Below are 21,816 nucleotides of genomic sequence, written 5' to 3' on the forward strand. Positions count from 1 at the left end.
TTGTAAGGTGTTTCGGGGGTTAAATACCTCACCTTCACTACTTTCTACTTTTAAACAAACATACTTGTGGCTGGAGTCAATATTTCTGATCTGACCAATAAACCTCTTACCACAAAGTGTTTTTGATTCCCCCTGTGGGTGTTCCTGCAACTTTTCAAATTGTCCCTAAATATTTAAACCTATTGAAAGTCTGGGTCAGATGGTTAAAAGTTGGGACACAATTGGCCATTTCAAGAAGATAATTATCTCACAAACATCAAAACTGGCTTTGCAGGACTTACGTTAACCTCCTATAACGGCCTTCCCAACACTCCTTAGCTGGACCAGACTGGAAAATGTACTCTAAAAGCCAAACGGACCCTCATTTCAATGAATTCTTCCCGTTTTGCCAAAAAGATTGCTCAAATATCCAACCAGAATTTATGCCAAGAGATTGCTGGGGGACATTATGCCAAATATTGGCAGTGTGTATCATCATTGAAAGGACAAAGGATTGTCCGCTTATTATTATAATAACGAACCCTCATTAGTTGTACCCATGAATGTATGTACAGAAACCTCAGACCCAAGGAGTGTGAATCACTCCTTGGGTCTGAGTTCTTGTCTTAAAACACACAACATTCCACATAATTCAGTTCTTAAATTAAACAACACAAAAAAGACATTCCTTTTACATTTTATTGTTTGAACTTTTAAATTACAAATAAAAAAAAAAGGAAACCAGAATCCTTCTATATATCCAAACCAAAACATCAGGAGTACAGCAAGACAGTCGCATAACTTTAGACACATGGAAGCCCAGAGCAGCATTACTCTCTGTACAATTATTCTCTGCGCCCTGAACCGTTTGCTCCATAGCTGTCAGACATTAGGCAGCAGGATCTACACAGAGGAAGGAGAGTGATGGGGTCGGTTTCCTGGCCTTTTAAACAACACGTCACATGGTCTCGGATGAGAGGAGGGGAATGGCCGAGTGAAGCTGCTCTTCAACCCCAGAGCAAACTAGAGGGAAAAACAGAGAAGGCAAAATGTGACAAAAGTGGCTAGAGCCCGGGTTAGTCTATTATGTAACATGTGAAAACACATCGAGGCAATCGTTGCATGCAGTGCTTTAATCAAGAAAATCTTTTATTGCTATAATAGAAAAAAAAAAACGGAAAAATTCAACATTTAATTTAAGTACATGTAATCTTTAGGGGGAAAAAGCTCTCATCACAAAACATGTTTTATCAAATTCACTTGAGGCTTAGTTATTGTAACAACTGCGCTACATGCTATCTATAATCCCTTCCTGCCAATAGAAGAGCAATTAGTAAAGCTGCAACTATTTCACAAGCTTTGACCAGTCCCGTTCACGCAGTCTCTCTCTCTCTCTCTCTGCATCAGGTGCCGTCCCAACCTTTTGTCACTTGAGCCAAAAGTACTGATGGGCCAAGAAGCTAATTAAAATTAAAAAGGGAACTGATTTACGTTTCTCTATATTTATTTTATGAAAAGAATTTCAGAAAAAAAAAACTTTATATTCTTTTTAATGTTGGTTTCAATAAAAAAAAAAACAAAGAATGAATGACATACAGATTAAACAGGCCCACAGCATCACAGATCCTCCACTGTACTTTACCAGAAGACTGGAGTTGCTTTTCAGAATAGTTGTCCTTTGATTTAAGGCTATTTCAAACATCTATCACTGATACCGACACATGTGGCTAGCATTACAAGTAGGACACCAACGTTGGCTCAGAGTATTCACAGAACATTATTTTCTTATGCCTCATCCGGTTACAAAGCGCACAAATGTATTCGGTTTGCACTTCCGCAAAAAGAAAACCCAGATTGTCTTCATTCAAATTGCTTCCGACTAATTTCAGACACCATACGATGCACTAGTTGCTGCAAGCGCAAGGTTTAACGCACCAGCTGCAGGCAAAGTAGTGCGGTATGAGATCACGCTCCACTCAGGGAAATGCAACTGGTTTCGATGAGTCAGCACACGGTAGTATTTCCAAACAGAAATGACTTTCTATTTACATAATAAGTATCTTTTTGTGCAAAAAAAAAAAAAAAAAAAAAAAAGATCGACGGTGAACTCTGAATGAATTCTTCTGAGTATTTTGTGGCGGTTTCAACATGAATGTGCCAGGCTTATGTCAGCATTTAAAACTGGGCTAAACACATCAAAGCAGGGTTTTTTTTTTTTATTCAGAGTCATCGCCAAAATAAAAGGAGCAAAATTTGCCTTCCGTCAGACTGCAAGGAGAGCCAGAGAATACGTCTCCGCTGCTTTCTTGCTTCGGTGACCCTGGGAGGATTTGTTTACTGTACAAAGCTGGTAAATCCCCGTGTCGTCCTCCCTTGTTAATAGTGGCAAACATTAATGCGGCTAACCCAATGACGTGTGCGGCTGAATAATAATTACATGAGAGAAACTCAGGTGAAAGTTGAAGCATTCGATTAGGAGTGGGTGATATGACGATATGAGATGGTCAGGATTACAACATGCCGACATCCAGGGGTTGTCATTGAGGAACATCCTGTGAATCTGCAGCTCTGTGCTCTCGTGCCGAACATCATTTTCACCCTCTTTTTTTCTCTAGTTTCATAAACCGGCTTTTATGTAGCAGGACTGCACTTAGTGTTGCTTTTCTATTAAAATCCCTCAGACTACATAGAGTTCCAGCAGCGGAGCGTTGTGTCGTGCAGCGTGGTCAAGCTAATAAGAGCTAGCTTAGCTCTTGTTCTGGAGGTCTGTAACTGCGCTGATGTATGGTCGAGAGCTTTACTGACTTTTCTATGTTGCTCTCTGACATCCGCGTCGTACTGACCGCTACGCTATGAGTGTAACGGTCTAATCTCAGGATAATGCGCTGGCCAGAGCCCTGCATCATCATCAATCATCATCATCCTCAGCTCAACATGCTCCTCTGACGGGGGATGCACAGAGGACAGCTTGATGAATGACGCAACCGTACGCCAAGAGGTCAGGATTGGCCTCTTTCGGTCCTGCAGCAGCTCCTTTTTCTCCCCCAGTCATAGCAAGAGCTCCATCTACGGTCACTGAAGCTGCTTTGTTTTGGCTCCGTTCCTCTGATAGCATCTTAATGGCCAGGTGGATGTCCTCTCCTCTTGTGACTGGTCTGGAGTGCAGAGACACCTGGCAGGGCTTCACACAAAACCTGACAAACTCAGCCGCTGAGCGTCGTCACGCACGTCAGAGGACCCGTCCACAGCTAAACCCCCGCACGGCTTCCTCCAGCCGGGCCGGCGCATCCTAGGTCAATGTTTCACTTCTTCTCATGGCAGATGATCTCAACGGGGATATCTGCTGTATTTTAATAACAGCTCTCTGTTTAGGGTTTCCTCTCCTTTTGTTTCTCTCGCCTTTTCCTGTTTCACTTTGCTCCTCTCTCATCTGACTTCACTGCACTCTGTAGTTGCAATATTCCCCGTCAGGGATGAAGAGACTTGGTTGGCTGAGAGGTACCAAGCGGGGTGCCTTAACTTCCATGCGATTGGTCTGCGCGGTTCCTTTTACACCGAGAGACGACGTTTTTTTTGTGCTGAATTCGTTTCCCAAAATATAGGCCAGTTTTTCCCTCCGTATTTTGTGAGGGCCAGGATTTTAAAAACGGCTTGGAAGTCGCTAGTCTTCCCATTCAGCCGCTCCCTCGATTAAAAGTCCTTTTCTTGAAGTGCCAGAGTTATCCTGGAGCCACCATAGAGCGGAGAAACACTGCCTGTCTTGCCCCTGCTGCACACTACGGGTCAGCTGGCTGAAAGAAGGCATGCTATTTGTACCTTGCTTAAAAGATAGAAAACGCGTCTGTTTAGAAATATTTTCAGGCACGAAAAATATGGACAGACATGTTGTGGAAACTAGAATTGTAAATAACACGTCTGTTGAAAATGAGATTTGTTAGATTTATCCTGCATAATAAAGGTCCAACTGCAAAAAAAACAATGCCGAGTAGCTGTGTTAGTCTGCTCAATAAAAACATAAAACTATCAAAATTAGCAGCATTTACTAGAAATGTTTGCTTAAGTCTAACCAACAAAATCAAAATAATGTAAATAGATTTAATAGATAGCGTGACGTCGACTGTAATAATAGATGATTAGCGTACATTTGCAGTAATAAAACATTTGTGTTTTCTTCCCAGTTGGCTTAAGTTAACATTTTGGAACAACTGGTTTCATTTTGGTTCACGCACTTCAATACAAACCTCCCGATAATTGAACCCTTACCTTAAAATCGTTGGTTCAGGCATGCCCGGATCTGCTCCTCGTTTAAAACCTGTCGATCACAACCAGAGAGAGAAGATCTAAAATAAAAGCTCATCTACTCATGACAGTCACAAAGACTCTAGTTCACACCTCATTCGACTCTAAATGTTTTAATTTATATATATATATATATATATATATATATATATATATATATATATATATATATATATATATATATATATATATATATATATATATATATATATATATAAAAATGGAAAAGCTCAAATCATAAGGTCTGAAGATCAACTGTGTGTTTAATTTTAACACCGCACAAAACATCAGCAGGTCATTATGAGTGAGAAACAGTGTTTCCAATATTTACTGTCTGATCGATTCGTTACAGAGTCAACCCTGAAATAACAGATGCTTTGAAAACGGAGGAGATTCCTTCAAACACAAAAAAACCCACTTTTTACTCAAGGGAAAAGGCTTCCCTATATTACTTTCACTGGAGTTTTAGTCACAGACTTTTATATTATTTGACTCACTAACAAGCACTTGATAGTCCCAAGCAAAACTGCTTTACTGAACTCTGAGAAACTGTTCCTATAAATCCAAACTGCGACATTATGAAAACGATAAACTCGCAATGTGCTGTGCAGCCCTGCGCGGTATTACATTCTCATCTGTGGATTATTTGAGACTAAGAAATCTGCTGTTTTTGTCACATGACAACCTGAAACGTCTATTTGGGGTTTGTGTAAAAGACCAACAACAAAGTTAGAGCCTAGTTATGAAGCGGAAAGGGAAAAAGAGACACAGCTGAGCTAATTTTTTGACAAGATCTGAGGTGCGCCGTGATTTCACTGCAATCACAGCAGCACAGTCTCTACTTCCTGGTGCGGTTTCTTGCCCGTCACCCAACGGCCACATTAATACTTATTCACTTACCGATAGGTGGACGGTGCTAACAGACTACACGCCTTCTCAAGGCAGCTGGTGCTGAATTTCATTTCAGGAATATGACTAGAAGCAGCTGAACGTATGCACCAGCTACAGCTTTCAAAATGTTTAAAAAAAAAATTATAATTTTCTGCCACTTAGTAATTATGCACCACCCTGTATTGGCCCATCACGTCACAAAGTGTGTTTGCATCGTGTCAAGGGCTGGACGGTGATTCAATAACGATATATATTGATCGATAAACGCATATCGATGATAGAAAAAAAAAAAAAAATAGGGTCAATAAAAAATGTAATAGAATAACAGTTTTCCTTCCTTATGCATTCTAGCAATGTAGATTAATATTGCAGTCACATCCTCCCAACCAATCACAACGCAGACCCAGGAACCAAGCTCCGCCCCCTTTAAAGAGATCAGACAGAGAGCACGTGTTCTTTTATTCTTTTATAAAAACTTCTAGATTTGTTAAAAAGTTGGTTGAATAAAGGGTTGAGTTTGAATTCAGTGTGTGTTCTGTATCTAAAATCGGTAGCTAAGCTACATCATAAAAGGGCCAGGGCTGCACTTTAAATATATGTTTTGAATTTGTTGATAATTATCGATGAATATGATTTGAATTTTATCAATACGTTTTTTCCCCTATATCGTCCAAGCTTAATCGTGACAAAACATTTAGGGCTTCAAGGGGTCTGAACACTTTCACAAGGTCCTGAAGGTCAATTTCTCTGATTGCTTAAAATTTCAAGTAAAATCTACTAATCCAATTGCTTTTTTTTTTTTTTTTTTTTTTTTTGCTTTAACAATTCAAACCAGCGGTAGGAATAAGAAAAAGGAAAAAAGTAATTTTCCCCTGGGATCATTAAAGTATGTCTGAATCTGAATCCGAAAAAAAAAAGTTAAGAAACTGTGACGTCATCGCTGGTGATTCCAACATGCTGAAGTCAGAGAAGACCCTGCCGGGTGGATGTGTGGTTCACACATGCAAAAGCTTCAAGTTCCCCATTAGTACTGCCCACAACACAGCCATGCAAAGTTCTCAACTTCCTCATCTTTACTGCTGACTACAGTCGGACTGATTTATTTTTTTTTTAACCCCCTCAAGTCCTGATTTAGGAGGACCAGTGTTGTCCACATTTTGGCTCATGAACTGTGGTCGGCCCATAACTCTGCGCGGATTAGCATAAGCCACAACGACACTATAAATACGTCACATTTAAATGTAAATAAATAAAAAAAGCAAAGAAGAAACCCTCAGTAACTCTCAGTCAAAGGCTAACGTGTAGATGCTAATTAGCCCACGCTAGCCGTGCGTGTCTCATTTCTCCCCTCCCTCCGTTCGCTTGTATACTAACCGAGGTAGAGCACGGTGGGGATGAACCCCCATCGGATAACAAACTGGCTGCACTGGAACAGCTGCTGCAGCCGCTGCTTGGTCTCCTTGCTCAGCTTAGCCATGTGTTTGTCCTGACAGCGAAGATCCCGACGCTCCTACCAAGGACAGGAAGAAGGAAGAAACGTAGAGGAAAAAGAAACTGGCTGAAGTTCCCCGACTTTTCCCCGCTGCTGCCACCCAGCGGACAGAGGCGTTACTGCGCGTCCTGCTGGAATAAGCTAAAGGCATCTAAAGAGCTGCCCGGCTGTTAAACAAACAGTTTGGGAGGCACCATTTGATCTACCATGTTCGCGATAGTTTTTGCCCGGTCTCTTTTAGTGATTAAGTTACTTTCTTTCATCATAACATAATCACTTTTGCCCACTTTAAATTTTTTCCTCCTGTAAAACACTGTATCAAATGTTAAATATAAACAATGCTCTTAAGTTAAAAAAAAGAAAAAAAAAAAGAATTTGATGTTTTATATGGGAAAAGAAGCCTCACATGTGTAAAAAATATTTTAATTACCAAAAACCGTGTATTGGGCTGTTATCTATGCATTGCTGGTGCCATCAGAGGGCCTGAGACGCACACCTAAGGGCAATTTGGAGAGACCACTTAATGACTTCGGACTGTGGGTGGAAGTCAGAGAGAACATGCAAACTCCATGCAGAAAGAAAGACTACAGGCCAGGATTTGAACCCAGGCCCTTAATGCTGCAAGGCAATGATCTCGACATACATTTTGCTTCAGCAGTCTCTTCCTGTTTCACTATACGGGAACTTAATTGTGCAATAGTGGCTAAAAAAACCACAGCTTCAAGCACTTTATGGTGCACCCATTTGTACTCAGAAGTGTTTCAGAGTTTGAAGAAAAATCAAACGTCAATTCGACCAGCCCCTGAAGTCACAATTCTGACTCAGAGAGTCATTAGTCCTATATAGCAGTGCCACCATGTATGTATAAAACATGGTAAAGTGTTTATTTGCTCTATTAATGGCTTCCGCGTCAATCAGTCAACACATTTGGCTGCATAAAATGAAATTACATAATTGATTTATACGGCTAATTGTCATCCTTTATCTCCAACATTTTGAAAAGGGTGCAGCATTAATTCCCAGAACAGTTTTAAGTGATTTCCAAGGCAATCAAAATGTAGCATTAGTTCCCCCAACATAATCTATAGCACTGGACACTACTTTCGCTTGGCATAGCAGCATTTGGCGCAGCATTCCTCAGGTATCTTACGTTATTTTTAAGTTTTTATATTAAAAAAACCAGAGGCCTATGACATCTTCTTATGACGAGAGCAAATGTCTGAACAACAAACACGCAGCAATGCAATGCTTCACTTCATATACCATGGTTTAGGGCGCTCTTCAGAGAACGCCTCCTAGCTGGCGGAGGAAGAGAGAAAACATCCCAGAGAACGCAAGTGAAATATAGAAACACTTTATTTCCAGAAGTTGGAGCAGTGAGTTATTTTCAGACATAGAAAGGCAAATATAACCAACTTTAGTAGAACAGTATGATGTACAAGGATAGCTTAACCATTTTACTGTAAACCCACATACAAAGAAACATGATTGGTATCGTCCCCACCAAGCTATAGACACTCGACAGCTATAGTAAAACAGACCGAGGGTGGAGCAGCATGATCGCTTGACTTAGGACATCAATTATAGCAGACAGTTTTGCGTTTTTTTTATTCATTTCTTGGTATTAGCATGTCTGATGACACGAGGATGAAATAATGAACAAGAAGGGAGGCAGGAATTACGTCACTTTAGTACTACAAACACCTGAAATGGTGGGGTGGGTTAGAACGCACCAAACACGCCTCGCCGTCATGCATGTGCACTTACAGTTCAGGGATAATCCCGAATGACTTTGTCGTTGAACCTAACCAACCTGCTGCCGTGTGTGGTTGCTGCATCACACAAACGTCAAGGAGTCTTTAATGCATGTTCCTCTTAGGAAAAAAAAAAAAAAAAAATACAATAAGAGTCAAAAAACTTCTTGTTCGTATTAAAATACCAACGCTCCCCGTGGACTGATTTAGCGCTTCTTTGTGCAAAATTCAATACTCAATCATCCATCACCCGGAAAAAAAAAAAAAACGTAAATCATCGCCGCCGTCGTCTTCAAGACGGCGGATCACAGAGTTGCCGTTTACGACGCGGCATGTGAGGAAGGTGCTGAAAGGAGCGAGGTGGAAGGGAAAGTATTGCTTCTCCGTCACGGGCGAGAATACTGTGTGATTGTAAACAGAAGACCTGATTCTATTCATACTAGTGGATTATTCGGTGGCTGGCGTTTAATGCAGTTCGGGACGAGTCAAGAAACCTTCCAGAAGCACGTTTTAAAAACTGCTGTACAATGCAGACAGAGGTTGGAGTGATCAGCCCGAGGAAACATGAAAAATACTGAATAGAAAGGATCTGTATTGCTATGGGAAGGAATTTACTAGTATTATAAAAGTAGTAGAAACACATTTTGAGATCACACTTTGCCCACTGTAGCAATCAGCAGCCTTTTTCTAAAAAAAAAAAAGAAAAAAAAAAAAAAAAAAACATACACGCACACATGCATGCTCACACATACAGTACACCTACCCACAGACACAAAAGGATGGAAAACAGGGTAAAACATTGCAGGTGTAATACATTTTCAGACATTGTTTTTAGTGATCATTTTAAGTGCATCTCTTTATGACGGCGGACAAATGTCCTGCATTGACTTCAACTCAAAAATAACAATAATAATAATTAAAAAAAATAAAAAGACAAATAGGAAACCTGAAGGTGGTATACCCGACGCCCACCCTCCATCGTTCACTGAGCTGCTCTGCATGTTTGAATGAAGCGAGACGAGAAGCCTGTGTACAGCACAGAGAACCAGAGACGCCTAAGATGGAGCGCAGGAGGAAAACAGGGAGGGGGGCGGGGGGGGGGGGCTGTATTTCTTCACACTTTAGTGGTCAAATGCAGTTTGGCATGGCTTGGAGTTCCAGATCACAGGTACAGGGTCACAAGATCACAGGATCAGAGATGAGGGTTCCTATGCTTAAAAGAGTCTTAAAGGGCTCAAAGGTCGGAGCCGAGGGGAATGCTAATGCTCGGGGAGCGCTGGGTGTGGTTTGGCGTGGGACTCAGGTACCCCATCCCCTCCTCCTGCAGGCTGCAGGAATAGCGGCCCGCCTCGGAGGCTGCGTGGTTGCTGGTGGGAGCGGGGTTGCTGCTGGCCACGTGCTCGAAGGAGCGGGAGAAGACGGCGCTGGCAGTGCGCGTCAGGCTGGTGAGAGCGCCCGCCCTGGGCACAGACTGACTGGAGGTGAGAGTTAGCCGCTTGACGGACAGCTCGGCGTTCTCGCTCGCGGCCCGACCCGTGGTCAGAGGCCCGGACTCCTTGTCCTTGCTGCTGCGTCCTCCGAGCCGACACTTCTTCATGGCCTTGGCTCCCAGGTTGAGTGTAGTGGTGCTGTTGCTGATGGTGATGGTGGGCGGGGTCATGTCGTGCCCCGCGGCGCCTGGCCAAACCCCTTCGTCCACCTCGGATATATCCATCAGCTCATCCGGGGAACCCAGATCCACTGCGTCTGTGAGGCAGAGGGAGGGAAAACAAACAGCCACTCAAGTTAAAAAAAAACAAAACAAAAAAAACGGATAAGCAACCTCGTCTGATATCCAGCTCATTCGATCCAATTCAGATTTCATTAAGAATAAATGCTTTTAAATGAACACACTGGTCTTTTTTATGACATAATTGGCTGGATGTCAGATGAGGTTAACCACCATCCAGCAGGTGGCGCCTTTACACTGTAAAGTCATCTTAAAGAGAACATGTTGCCACCAAGCCAAAGAATTTAAGTTGCACACATTAGGATAAGGAGCAGAGATAAGCAGCTAGAAATCAAGTTTTAAAGGAGTGTGTGTGTTTTTTTTCCCCAAAAAGGAAAGCGGGAATAGCATCTAAAAGCAAAAGCCTTGGAAAAAAAAAGATCACAAAGGGAAAGTAGATGAAAAGCAAAACAAATTTGTAAAAAAATAAGGTGTTGGTTCCTTACTTACAGGAAACTCAAATACTCACACATACTGCCACACTATTTCCTGCCGTCTCTAAAAACAGAAAACCAGACCCGTGTGAAGGTCCACCAGCCGAGTCAGATCAGAGCTACGCTATCGGGACAACACAACACCAGTGGTAAATGAGACGGATAGGAAGGTCCTGTTTAAGTCCTCCAGATTTGGCCTGCCTAAAGCAGGCGCTGCGTTATTTTCTTAAGGACAAATTTAAGTTCAAGACCTGCTTATCTTCCCTCAGCTCCTAGCTACCAGACAGAAGCAAATAGTCCGTTTCCAGTTGCAACCCAGGATTAATGTGTTGAGGTGTATCGACCTCCCGAGTACTTTTGCTCTAGTAAAAATAAAAAAAAAACAACACTACAGTTCTCTGTAGCTACGATGAAAAGTTTTTTTTAATAGATTATCAAGGCTTCCTGGTTCCTTCCTGATCAGGATTAGCATCATTTTACTAATAAGATGCAGCAAGCAGAACATATCTGTTGATGAACCTACCTTACAGTGTCTGATAAAAAGCATTCAATGGTTTCACACTTTGTTGCCTCACAACCACAAAGCAGTGCATCACTCAGACGCAAACGACAATGTCATGCATTAAACATGACCAGGCTCTTCATTCCTGCCCAAACCATGATGCCGCCACCGCCGTGTTTCGCACAGAGGTTGCTGCTTTTAGGCTCGTGTGCAGTGTTATGTTCTGCCACTCGGCGTTTTGCATGTAGGCTGAAAAGTTGAATTTTGGTCTCATCTGACCAGATCTCCTTCCCCTACATGGTGTCAAAATGCAAACGGGTGTTCTTAAGGCCTTCTTCCATAATGGCCCGCTTTGTGCATGCGCAATTAACAGTTATGCAGTCAACAGGTTCTCCCACCCGAGCTGTGGCTCTGTGAAGCTCCTCCAGAGTAACCATTAGCCTCTTGCGTGCTCCTCTGACGCCTTCACAGAACCGTTAGAAGCTTTTTATCAGGCAGGTGACTTCTGGACTGGAGTAAGTGGTGTTAAAGTAGAGAGGGCTGAACACAAATGCATGCTATATTTTTATTTTTAAAAAGATTTTGGAGCAATTCATCGTTTCCCCTCAAACTTAGTAATTACATGCGACTTTGTGTTTGTTTATCAGATAAAATGTAAGTAAAATACACTGATTGTGGTTGTGACGTGACATAATGTAAAACAAGTTTATTTGCATTAATACTTTAACTGTCTATCTCCAATAAAAACAACATTTACTTAAGTATGATCTGAAAATACATAAAAATAAACTAAAATAAAAATAAAATGAAGTTATTTAGTAAGATTAAATAATTAATTGGATTAATGGGGGAGTCTTAGAAGCTGGTCTTAATAATGAAGCTTAAACCACACAGGAGAGAGTGAATGAATGAAATGACAATTGATACTGATTGACAGATGAGAGGCTTTAGGCGAAGAGAGGGTGGTGGAGCCCAGCGCGAAAGGTGAAGGGGAAAGTCATCATGCAGCTTTTTTCAGACCACGCCCCCCACACATGGTTACCTAGGTTACCCCTGGAGTGTGGCAGGGGAGAGGGAAGGCTGGGTGTCAGTACTGGCTCCTCCCTGCGGAGGCCGACCCAGAGCCCTCATTCTCCACCATTCGCCTCACAGACTTCTGCCTCCTGACCTCCTGACTCCGCCCTCCGGAGTCGTGACTTCGGGGGTCCGTGCTGACCTCGGAGGAGGCGGCCATCGCGTCGCCGTCGAGGTAGGCGCGTCCGTCGGCGGCGCGCGGCCGCAGGGAGTCTCCGTTGGCCATTCGCTCGCCGCCCGCGCCGGTCACACTGATCTCGGGGACGGCCACGCCCACCAGCGCGGGGTCGCCGTCTACACTCACCTCCTGGGTCTCTGGTGACGGGGAGCGTGGAGGGGTGGGTGGGACGACACGGACACGAACCGCAGGCACAAAAAACACAAAGACGGAAAGATGCATTTCATGCACGGAGATATAAGAGACAAACGGAACAACAACAAAAAACGGTCGCGTGCACAGACACACGCAACCACAGAAACACAAAAAAAAAACAGAGGCAATAAATGTACCGACAGAAATCATAAATAAAAAAAAAGTTACTCATCAAAGCAGAACATACAGCACATGCTACACAGAGATGACGAGGACCGGGGCAGAATTCCCACACAGTAATTCATATTCCTTCCTCGTCTGCTCACGACGAAAAGCTTTAGGTATACGTAAGCTGCTTTTATGTTGGGCTGTGGGCACAAGATCAAACCCGCCTCATTAAACCAGCAGAAGGCTGTAATTTACCTGATGGACCGGCGTTCTGGGGAGAGAGACAATCTCTCCCAAATCTACGCTGAACTCGTTTACGCTTGATGAATAACACGGTGCTGAAACATTTCCAATTAAACGACAAACGCACGGTTTCCACTTTCCTGAACTGAGCAAAAATAAATAGAGTGGATCATTGCATTCGTCAAGCTGAGAGATGACCTACGATTGTAAAAGTGAAATGATAACATTTAGTGAAGATGGTGGCCGTCGATGAAATGAGTGAATGAATCATGATGTTTTCCTCTCTCCTTTAGTGGAATGGCTCAGAAAAGGCATTTTCTTACAAAATGCCGAGGGGAAAAAAAGAACGTCCAGATCTTTTCTGTTGTGTCATGTTCTTTAGTTTTCCTTTTTCATGCCAGCTTTCTTCTTTCCCCCCCTGTGTGCGTGTGCATCTCACCGTGTCTCTTCCACCGGTGCCCTCTTATAGAGAGGGAGGTGACAGCGTTACGGGAGATCCTGGAGGCGGTGGGCGTAATTTCCACTTGGATACTCCGAGCGCCCTCTTTATTATTGCTTTTCAGTGCTGCGCTGTGTAGTGAAGACTTGATGGCATTTCCCACCTGCAGATTAAAAAAAAACAAAAACTACATGTTCAAACATAAAATTTCAGAAGATTACAGAAATTGACGTAAACCCGGGACAGTTTGCAATAAGTCCGCCTTCTGTTTGCGTTCTAGGAGTTAATACGGTTTCCTTTTCGCTGCAAACCCGAAATCAATGATTGCCAATGCAGAACGGTTCATTGCCTTTATACACATTACACACAATTTCCATATTAAAACAGACCTCAATTCATTTTATTATGATTGTCATCGACCAACACAAACTGGCACATAATTAAACCCGGGGGGGAGGTGGGAACTTTTTACAAAGAAAAATCTGGAGAGTGGAACATACGTTTTGTTTTTATCCCAATTTCTCCTATGCCTTTAAATAAAATAAAGCAAACCTGATGCCTTTGCAAGTCACTCCATGTGTACATAGACTCAAGTGTGTAATTTAACCCCAGTGCAGATCCAGCTGTACCATAAGGAGTCCCGTTAATGACTGATCTAATAAGGAAGAAGGGATTCTGACCAAAACAAAACGTGTTGTTTTTTTTTTGGCTTCATTCAAGTTATCAGTGAAGGAAACACTACACATCAACCCAAAAAAAACCTATACCACAATAAAACATAGCGGTATCATGCTGTAGGGGCGATGTTTTGGTCTATAATATATTTTTTCAAATTTACAATAAAAAAAATAAAAAATTAAAGACTGAGGTTGTAACATGAAAAAAAAAAATTCAAAATTCTCAAGAGCGTATAAACACTGTAGTAAGGTACTCGACAGAAGAATGCATCAGATTTCAGGCTACAATGGTTTTGTTTTTTGCAGGCAAAAAAATGTGTTGTTGAAAGCAAGAACTGATTACGATGCAAACCTGATTTAACGCATTCATCAATAAACGGAGCAGACAACTCCCGCTGGCTTATAATTTTCACTCAGCAAGAATGTTAAATTGATTTTTTTGCAAATGAGCCAAGCAATAGAGTTTTTTGTTTTTTTTCATAGAAGTGAATAAAGAATATCCAACCTCTTTCCAATATGTGAAACAAAAAGGATAAAATTAAATACCTGATTTTCTACTAGCAACATTAGCCGAATAAAAGGAAAAACTGAATTTTGGGTGTCACAACCTCCTCCTTGCGGAATAAAAATCTGCTCCTACTTAACATTTCTTATGAGGCAATTGCAAACGGATAATGTAACAACTGAGAGCGTATCATGGGGTAGCGAGCATTAGGATCAGAACAACATGTCTTTTGTGCGCAGCAAATTGGACTCATGAAGAACACGTCATTAGTTTTATGCTAAGCTTGAGGGCCACCTAGTATGTCCCAAATTCAACAAATCACTGTACAAAACTGGACATCAGTCTCAAATGCAGACGTCATGAGGTAAAAAATACCAAAGGCTACACATTTCAGACCTTTATTTTCCTGTAAACCCTCTTTCTATAAATGTGCATCCAAATGTTGTGTTTTGATTGTGCCGGAGTTGTGCACCTTGACTTGTGTAGTAATATTGTGAGCTTACTAGATTCAATCCTCAACTCCCTGGGCCTCAAGGATTACAGCTTAACTGAGCGGAAGGGAAAGCATGTAAATAATCTGGTGGGATTACACTGTGCTCACAGTCGCTGACACACGGAGACCAACAGGCTGCAGCATACAATGCCGCACCAAGACTAAGGCCAGCACGTGCGTCTAAATCTCACAGTCTCTCTCTCTCGCTCTCACACATTTCTGAAAACGAGTGCAGAGGAAAGGACAAAGTGTTGGTAACGGAGTAATATGATGCACCCACCAACAGAGCCTCAGGAAACAACTCCAGCTGGGCTCGATACAGGACGTCGTCCAGTGCTTTGGATCCCAGGTCAACTTCACCATTAGACCTGTTCAAACGCAGAAAAACAGAAAAACACGTGTTTACAAATGACAGGAAGCAGGATACAAATGAAGCCGTTTTCCCCCATCAACATTATATAAATGTGGCCTTTAACAACAAGTCCGTGCCAGAAGTGAACTGTGGTACAGATGTAGAAACTGATTTTACCCTGATCGGGTCAGGCAGAGTAAGAGTATGTAATAGATGTACAGGTTAAAATTGCCATCTTAAACAACGTTTTACACAGCTAACATTTTCCAATTAAAAACGTCAGCAAAATAAATAAATATATATATAAAATCGCCCTCAATGTCATCAGTTATGACTTTCATAAAGGTAGTATTTATTTTGACAGCCAAGACACTCGGTCAGGTCTCTTATTAGCAAGTTAAGGCTTCCACCCCCCCCCCCCCAACATAATCAAGAACTAAAAGAACAAATTCTAAAAGTGAATTAGGACATAGACCAGAGAGTTTTCTAGTGCTAGAAAAAAAAACCAGACATCTGAATGATTACATTCTTACTGACCCAAAAAAACAAAAGCAGCTTAAAACAAATTTTTCGATAAACTTAAAAATTGTTGGTACAAACAAATTGTGATGATAAAACCAAAAAGACATTATCCATCTAGGATCTGCCTTTGATGTTTATAAATTAAAATTGTATGATTTTACTTATTAATTTCCTGACAAACTGGACGTCATCTGCCCAAGTTTACCTCTAAGAGATGTAAACTATCGTACCAAGTTACAAATAACACGACAATATCATCAGACAGCAAACAATAATGTCTGACCACATTACAGAGGCCTGAAAGTCCCTTTTTTTTCAACTGTTTTGCAATCTGCTGTAGGTGTGAAACAAAACAACGGAAGTATAATACCAACATAAATAGAGGTTTAGGTTTGGACTCAGCTGTCTGAAATGAAACCCAACGAGATTTAGCATGAATCTTCTTAATTTTTCAACCTCTCGCATAAATCTATTTAATAAAGACCTTTCAGGAAACATGTTGCCAGACAGCATCAAGTGGAAAAGAAAATACTGCATTTTGAAGCAATACAGAGCAGGACAGCATTAAAAGATTCTCACAGAAGTATTTGGTAATACGATTAAAAGTTCAGATGGAACAACAAATAATCACAAAAAATAGTGGGGACATATGGGAACATACTGTCTCTGCGCCAATGTCTGAAGTTATTACTTATTTTGGCTTTATAGAAGACACTTTATTATTTTAGGGGACAAATAAACAATAATATGGCTATCAAACAAGCATTTTCTTATTAAAACTTGTCATACGGTTATATCAGGTGGCTTAAAAAATGCAACAAAAAATATGCTGCTCTGAGTGCAGATGTCAGGTAAAAACTAAAGATCAAACAGAATAAGACTAAATAAAGACCTTCAGAAAGCCTAGAGAACTGCACAACAACAAGGGTACTTTCATAAATTAGTCTTGTTCCATTGAAGCAAAATCCATCAACAATCATGAAATACCAAACGTGGGATAACTTATTATGTTTGTGCAACACTGAGCAATCTGTGGGGAATAAGAATGAACTGAAACCCTGAAACCTAACACAGAGACTTTTGATCCAAGTGTGCGATCGAGTTCAATACTCACAAGGCATAGTGGATCCCCGTTATGAGCTGGACCAAGAACTCTGACGTGACAGTGAGTCGAGTGCTGATGCCTTTATAGCGTCTCATCTGTTGCCGCGGGTAACCACATATGCTCACCCTGGAGCGGAAAAGCAATTATTACAAACACAACGGAGCAGCGTGCGGCACGGGGGAAGCAAAACAAAGACTCCACAGGGGCCGCTTTATTACAGGTACTTTATGACAAGCTCGATCCCTCCGGTGAGCTAATGTGAAACTAATTCTGCTGAAGATAAACATTTACAAAACACAATATCAAGCATGAGCAGCACCTGTTATTCAAATTCGACTGTGAATAGTTGATTATTTGCATATGGCTATCAGACAAATTGTAACCAAAACTCAGGTGAGGCTCATCCTTAGCAAGCCAAAGGGCTAATGTGCTCAACTATCAAATAGCAAACTGCGGAGCGGAAATCCAAGCTGATGACTCCTCATCAGACGGGTGCTCAGCTGCAGTTGGCAGAGGACCAAAAAAAATAAATCACTGAGCCTGGATGTGTGCACATGGCAGCTTGAAGCCAAACAGTATCTTGGATCTCGCTGGCAGCAAAGGCTTTAAGAGGATCAGATCGGCAACCGCTTGCAAAACCAGCATGGGCGGGCGCTGTTGACACCGACTAAAACTACAAAATTAAAACTAAGATTCTAAGTGGCTTGTGTTTGCGTCATTTGTTAAGTGAAGCAAGCGAACGGCGCGTTGCACAAAGAGCTTCGGTGCGTGTGTGTGTGTGTGTGTGTGTCTGGCTCTTACCTGGAACTGAGCTGGCAGAGAGACTGCAGGGAGGTGGGGGTCATGTAGCTGAGGGCTGCGTTGTAGCACAGCAGCAGGAAGGTCAGCACCTCAAATCTCATTAACAGAAAACAAACAGCGCATTACATTCTAGAGCGGCGCCAGATGACTCACCCAAATATTAAAACACATCACTGCAGACTTTCTCAACCACACTTCCCCTGGTTTTGCTAATCAACTAAACAGCGCTCATGTCCCTGAAGCTTCTTTTGCGCTTTGTCACCGTGCAACCACACACACACCTTACTGCAGTCTGTTGGGATTGAATGGGTCGACACAATTCAGCGCATGGAGGGGTGAAATTAATCGTTTCTGGAGGTGAAAAAGTATTCAGCTTTGCTGTGGCAACAAGTTATCAAACCGCTGTTTCCTGCAACTGAACCTGGACCAGCTTTGCACATGTAGAGATTAAAGTGATGGTAGAAGGTCAGTCGCACTGGATGGATATCATCTGACAAGCTCCTTTCTGGCCGTGCCAAAGATTTTAAATTAGATTTAGGTGTGGACTTTGTGTCATTCTAACACATGACTATGCTCTGATCCGTTCCATTGTAGCTCTGGCTGGTCATTGTCCTGCAAGTAGGTCAACCCGGTCTCAGGTTTATTGCCGTCTCTGACGGGAGTTCTTTTAGGAATACACCGTGTTCAGCTCCCTTATTAATACTGACCAGCTTCCCTGTCTCTCCTCGGTTAAAAAGCATCCTCACAGCATCATGCTGCCCCCACCATGTCTCACTGTGAGGATGCCGATCTTTTAGGGTGATGTGCAGCAGCGTTGGGTTCTCTGCCACATGCAGCATTTTTCATATGGACCAAAATGTTTAAGTTTCATCTCATCTGCCTAGAGCACATCCTTCCATACATTTGCTGTGGCCACTCTATAGCTCGAGGCAAATTGCACTCAGGACTTCCTACAACTATTTGCTTCTCTAAGTGAGTTTCATCTTGCAGTATTACATCAAGGTCAGACTTGTAAGGGCAGTGCTAATAACAGCCCAAAGAGTCAATGCATCTCTGCAGCTCCTCCAGAGTTACTTTAGGCCTACTGTAGGGGTGCAGAAAAAACAAACAAACATCTGTCTTTCAACACATTGAGATGCAGGCATGGAAAAGTCTGACTCGACCAATAAGAGTCACTGAATCTACTTGATGTTAATTTGTGATCGCACAGTCTACTGTGTATATAGCTCTAGATTCTGTAATTTATTTATTTATTTATTTATATATATATATATATATATATATATATATATATATATATATATATATATATATATATATATATATATATATATATATATATATATATATATATATATATAAGGGCTGGGCAAGTTAACGCGTTAATTTCGCGTTAACTCATTAGACTATTAACGGCGATATTTTCTTTAACGCGCATTAACGCATGTTGCTCACATGCTTTTATTTTGTGAAGGTCTGTTGCTGCGGTGTAGGGGTTTGAATCAGAACAGTAGGTGGCGATAATGCGCCAATAACCTCGCTGTCAGCCAAACCTCGGATTCAAAGAAGAAGAAAGGTGCTGGCCGGAAAAAAACAAAGCCGACATGCGGAAGGCAGTGTTTCCCGCTTAGGCGAGGCGGTGAGTTGACGGCCGGAACAAGTTTTGTGCGGAGCGGAGCGGAGCGGGGGGTCTGCTTAGACGCCGTTGGTGAAGTCGCTTCTCGTTTCAAAGTATCCATGTGTTTTTGCCTGTTTTTCCCTGCCATTCATTATATGCACAACAACAAAAAACCGCGTGTCAACGTCAAATAAACGCAAGCAACGCAAGCATATCGAGTTAGCAAGCATTTCAGTTTAAAGTTCTTCCAGCATCGAATATGACAGAAACAAGTTAGTTGTAACCACTGCCAAGTTAAACTTTGGTATTAAACATAAAATGGTAATGCTGCTCCCTGCTGTTACCTGAGAAATTGCCTGTTTTTGGTAGATTTTTTCCCCATAAATAATTCCCTGTCAGTGGCAATAAGCTTTAATTTATTATTATTGCTATTTTTTGTTTTACATGTTTAAGTTGAGCTTTACACTAAATATGTGTTACTGATAAGTGCTACAAATGTTACAACACTTTTGTTCATATGGCAGCAGAACATTAAAATAAAAGTGCTCTTCACACTACTTTTGAATTCATTCTTGGAGTTTGTAAATACAATGCGATTAATCGCGATTAAATATTTTAATCGTTGCCCAGCCCTAATATATATATATATATATATATATATATATATATATATATATATATATATATATATATATATATATATATATATATATATGTGTTAAAATTCCTTGTAAGTGCATACCTACTTGGCAGTAAACTTGATTCTGACCTCATTGTGCAGGTTGGGTTAAACTGAGAGTTATTATATTGGGACACGTCAAATACAAGGAACCGTACAGCGTGGTTCCACGAGAAGATGCCAATAAAATAGCTTTTCTTACCTGCTTGTCTTCTGCTTAAACCAGAAGACCATCGAACCACCGATAAAGACACAGCGAAAACGAAGCTAATTATTGAGTTGGGGGTAACTTTTACCACGGCGGATCTGAGACCATTGGGCGTGGTTGAGAATGCGTGCTATGGGGCCCGTTAGCGATAACGGCACACCTCAAACATTAGTGAAACCGGGACCCCCCCCACCCTCTACAACGTGACATCACAGGCAGACACGTCAGCTCTAGCATGTGATGCATTGACATCCGTCACCACAGAACCTCAGGACTGCAAACTTTGCACTTTCTGATTTTTATCTGGTATGAGAAATATTGCACGGCACTGCTAAAAAATTTGCAAATCTGAAATTTTGAAAAAAAAAGAAAAGTACACCAAATATCTCCAAGCCAACAAGTTTTGTCAAATTAAATTAATTTAAAGCAAGAGATTAAATACGGCCCAACTGGACCGGAATAGAGAAAAAAAAAAATAATACTGATAAAACCTGTCATGTTTCCCCTCAGGCAAACATGACAGATAGAGTTCGTTTAAAGTTGTCTTAATTTAGGAAACCCTCGAAGCAACAAAACAACTTCAGATAAGCGAAGCAAAGACAGACGCCATGGGCAATCAGCATGTCGAGTGCATCATGAATAAAATAATGTGTTGTGGCAGCAGCTCAGCGCACCACCACCACCACCACCACAACGCAATATGCCTTCAACAATATGTCAGCGAGTCCAACGTTCAGGCAGAAACGCACAAGTGACAACGCTACATAAATAACGTTCACGCTCTTTGTCAGACCTTTCAGCATCTTTTGTCGGTGCCACTATGACGTTTGCTACCATTCAGAACAGCCGTCGTCCTTCCCCAGGAAAGCTACGTTTAAAACTACCCACAGCTCAGAATCTGCCCAGTGGGCGATAAATGTAAGAATACTCCTACCTGTTTTGTGCAGTAAAGTTTTCTCTCTGGAGGTGAGGCCCACTGTACACCACCCTCCGCAGCCCGTGGTCTGCTAACGCGCCTTCTGTGAGAGCCATGGAGCCGATGGCGGATGGCTGGAAAGCGAAACGAAGGGGTGGGATTTACTAACTGCGAGGATATTTAAATTAGTCGTTATTAGTCGTTATTTAAATATTATGAGTGTCGGGCATTACCTCGTGATACACCGTGGGTTTGGAAAGGGAAGGGATGGTGAAAGATAAAATCTTGCTTTGTCCATCTTTATCAACTATTTCCTGTGAAAGAGAAAGAAAAATAGTTATGTGCGTGAAAAAAAAGCAACAAGCATTTTTTTCCCCCCCGCTAACATAAAACTTTTGATCCCTTTTAGGTCCACCCGTTTGTTAAATATGGGTGTTTGCACGCAGGCTTTGGGGTCCTATCCCCCCCACACACACACACGCCCTGTTGGAGTGTGAACACACGCGCACGCACGACCCCGAGGGTTTTAGCGTCCCCCCGTGTGCCTGTGAATGTCAAACAGATTATTAGGAGCTAGTCAGCGT

At 41.8% G+C, this 21,816-nt stretch overlaps 2 protein-coding genes across 5 annotated transcripts in view; both read right to left on the bottom strand.

Annotated features, from left to right (window-relative positions):
• Window positions 1–660: 660 nt before the first annotated feature.
• On the bottom strand, window positions 661–6,710 carry tomm7 (translocase of outer mitochondrial membrane 7 homolog (yeast)). The gene is made up of 3 exons (XM_012878875.3): window positions 6,544–6,710; window positions 4,243–4,291; window positions 661–1,002 (listed from the first exon to the last, which is right to left on the bottom strand). The coding sequence occupies exons 1-3, from the start codon at window positions 6,644–6,646 to the stop codon at window positions 987–989; spliced, it is 168 nt and encodes a 55-aa protein (XP_012734329.1). The 5' UTR covers window positions 6,647–6,710; the 3' UTR covers window positions 661–986.
• A 1,289-nt stretch (window positions 6,711–7,999) lies between these two features.
• fam126a (family with sequence similarity 126 member A) overlaps window positions 8,000–21,816 on the bottom strand; it is a 31,000-nt gene continuing 17,183 nt past the window's right edge. For 3 of the 4 annotated variants that reach the window (XM_021324697.2, XM_012878903.3, XM_036145048.1), the window contains exons 5-11: window positions 21,466–21,546; window positions 21,251–21,366; window positions 17,812–17,907; window positions 17,020–17,136; window positions 15,312–15,399; window positions 13,357–13,519; window positions 8,000–10,161 (exon numbers count right to left, since the gene is read on the bottom strand). In XM_021324697.2, coding sequence (XP_021180372.1) covers window positions 9,650–10,161; window positions 13,357–13,519; window positions 15,312–15,399; window positions 17,020–17,136; window positions 17,812–17,907; window positions 21,251–21,366; window positions 21,466–21,546 — 1,173 coding nt within the window. In that variant the 3' untranslated portion in view covers window positions 8,000–9,649. Of the gene's footprint in view, window positions 10,162–12,161; window positions 12,509–13,356; window positions 13,520–15,311; window positions 15,400–17,019; window positions 17,137–17,811; window positions 17,908–21,250; window positions 21,367–21,465; window positions 21,547–21,816 lie in introns of all 4 variants that reach the window. The other variant, XM_012878904.3, reaches the window with a different exon arrangement.

Source organism: Fundulus heteroclitus, chromosome 13 (genome assembly GCF_011125445.2).
Source record: "Fundulus heteroclitus isolate FHET01 chromosome 13, MU-UCD_Fhet_4.1, whole genome shotgun sequence".
Lineage (NCBI taxonomy): Eukaryota > Metazoa > Chordata > Actinopteri > Cyprinodontiformes > Fundulidae > Fundulus > Fundulus heteroclitus.

What these genes read in the sequence shown, in the direction of transcription:
- tomm7 (XM_012878875.3), bottom strand. Translation starts at nt 6,646, where the DNA reads ATGGCTAAGCTGAGCAAGGAGACCAAGCAGCGGCTGCAGCAGCTGTTC. An exon ending in CCCCACCGTGCTCTACCTCG is followed by an intron (nt 4,292 to 6,543) that starts GTTAGTATACAA and finishes TGTGATCGACAG; the next exon opens with GTTTTAAACGAGGAGCAGAT.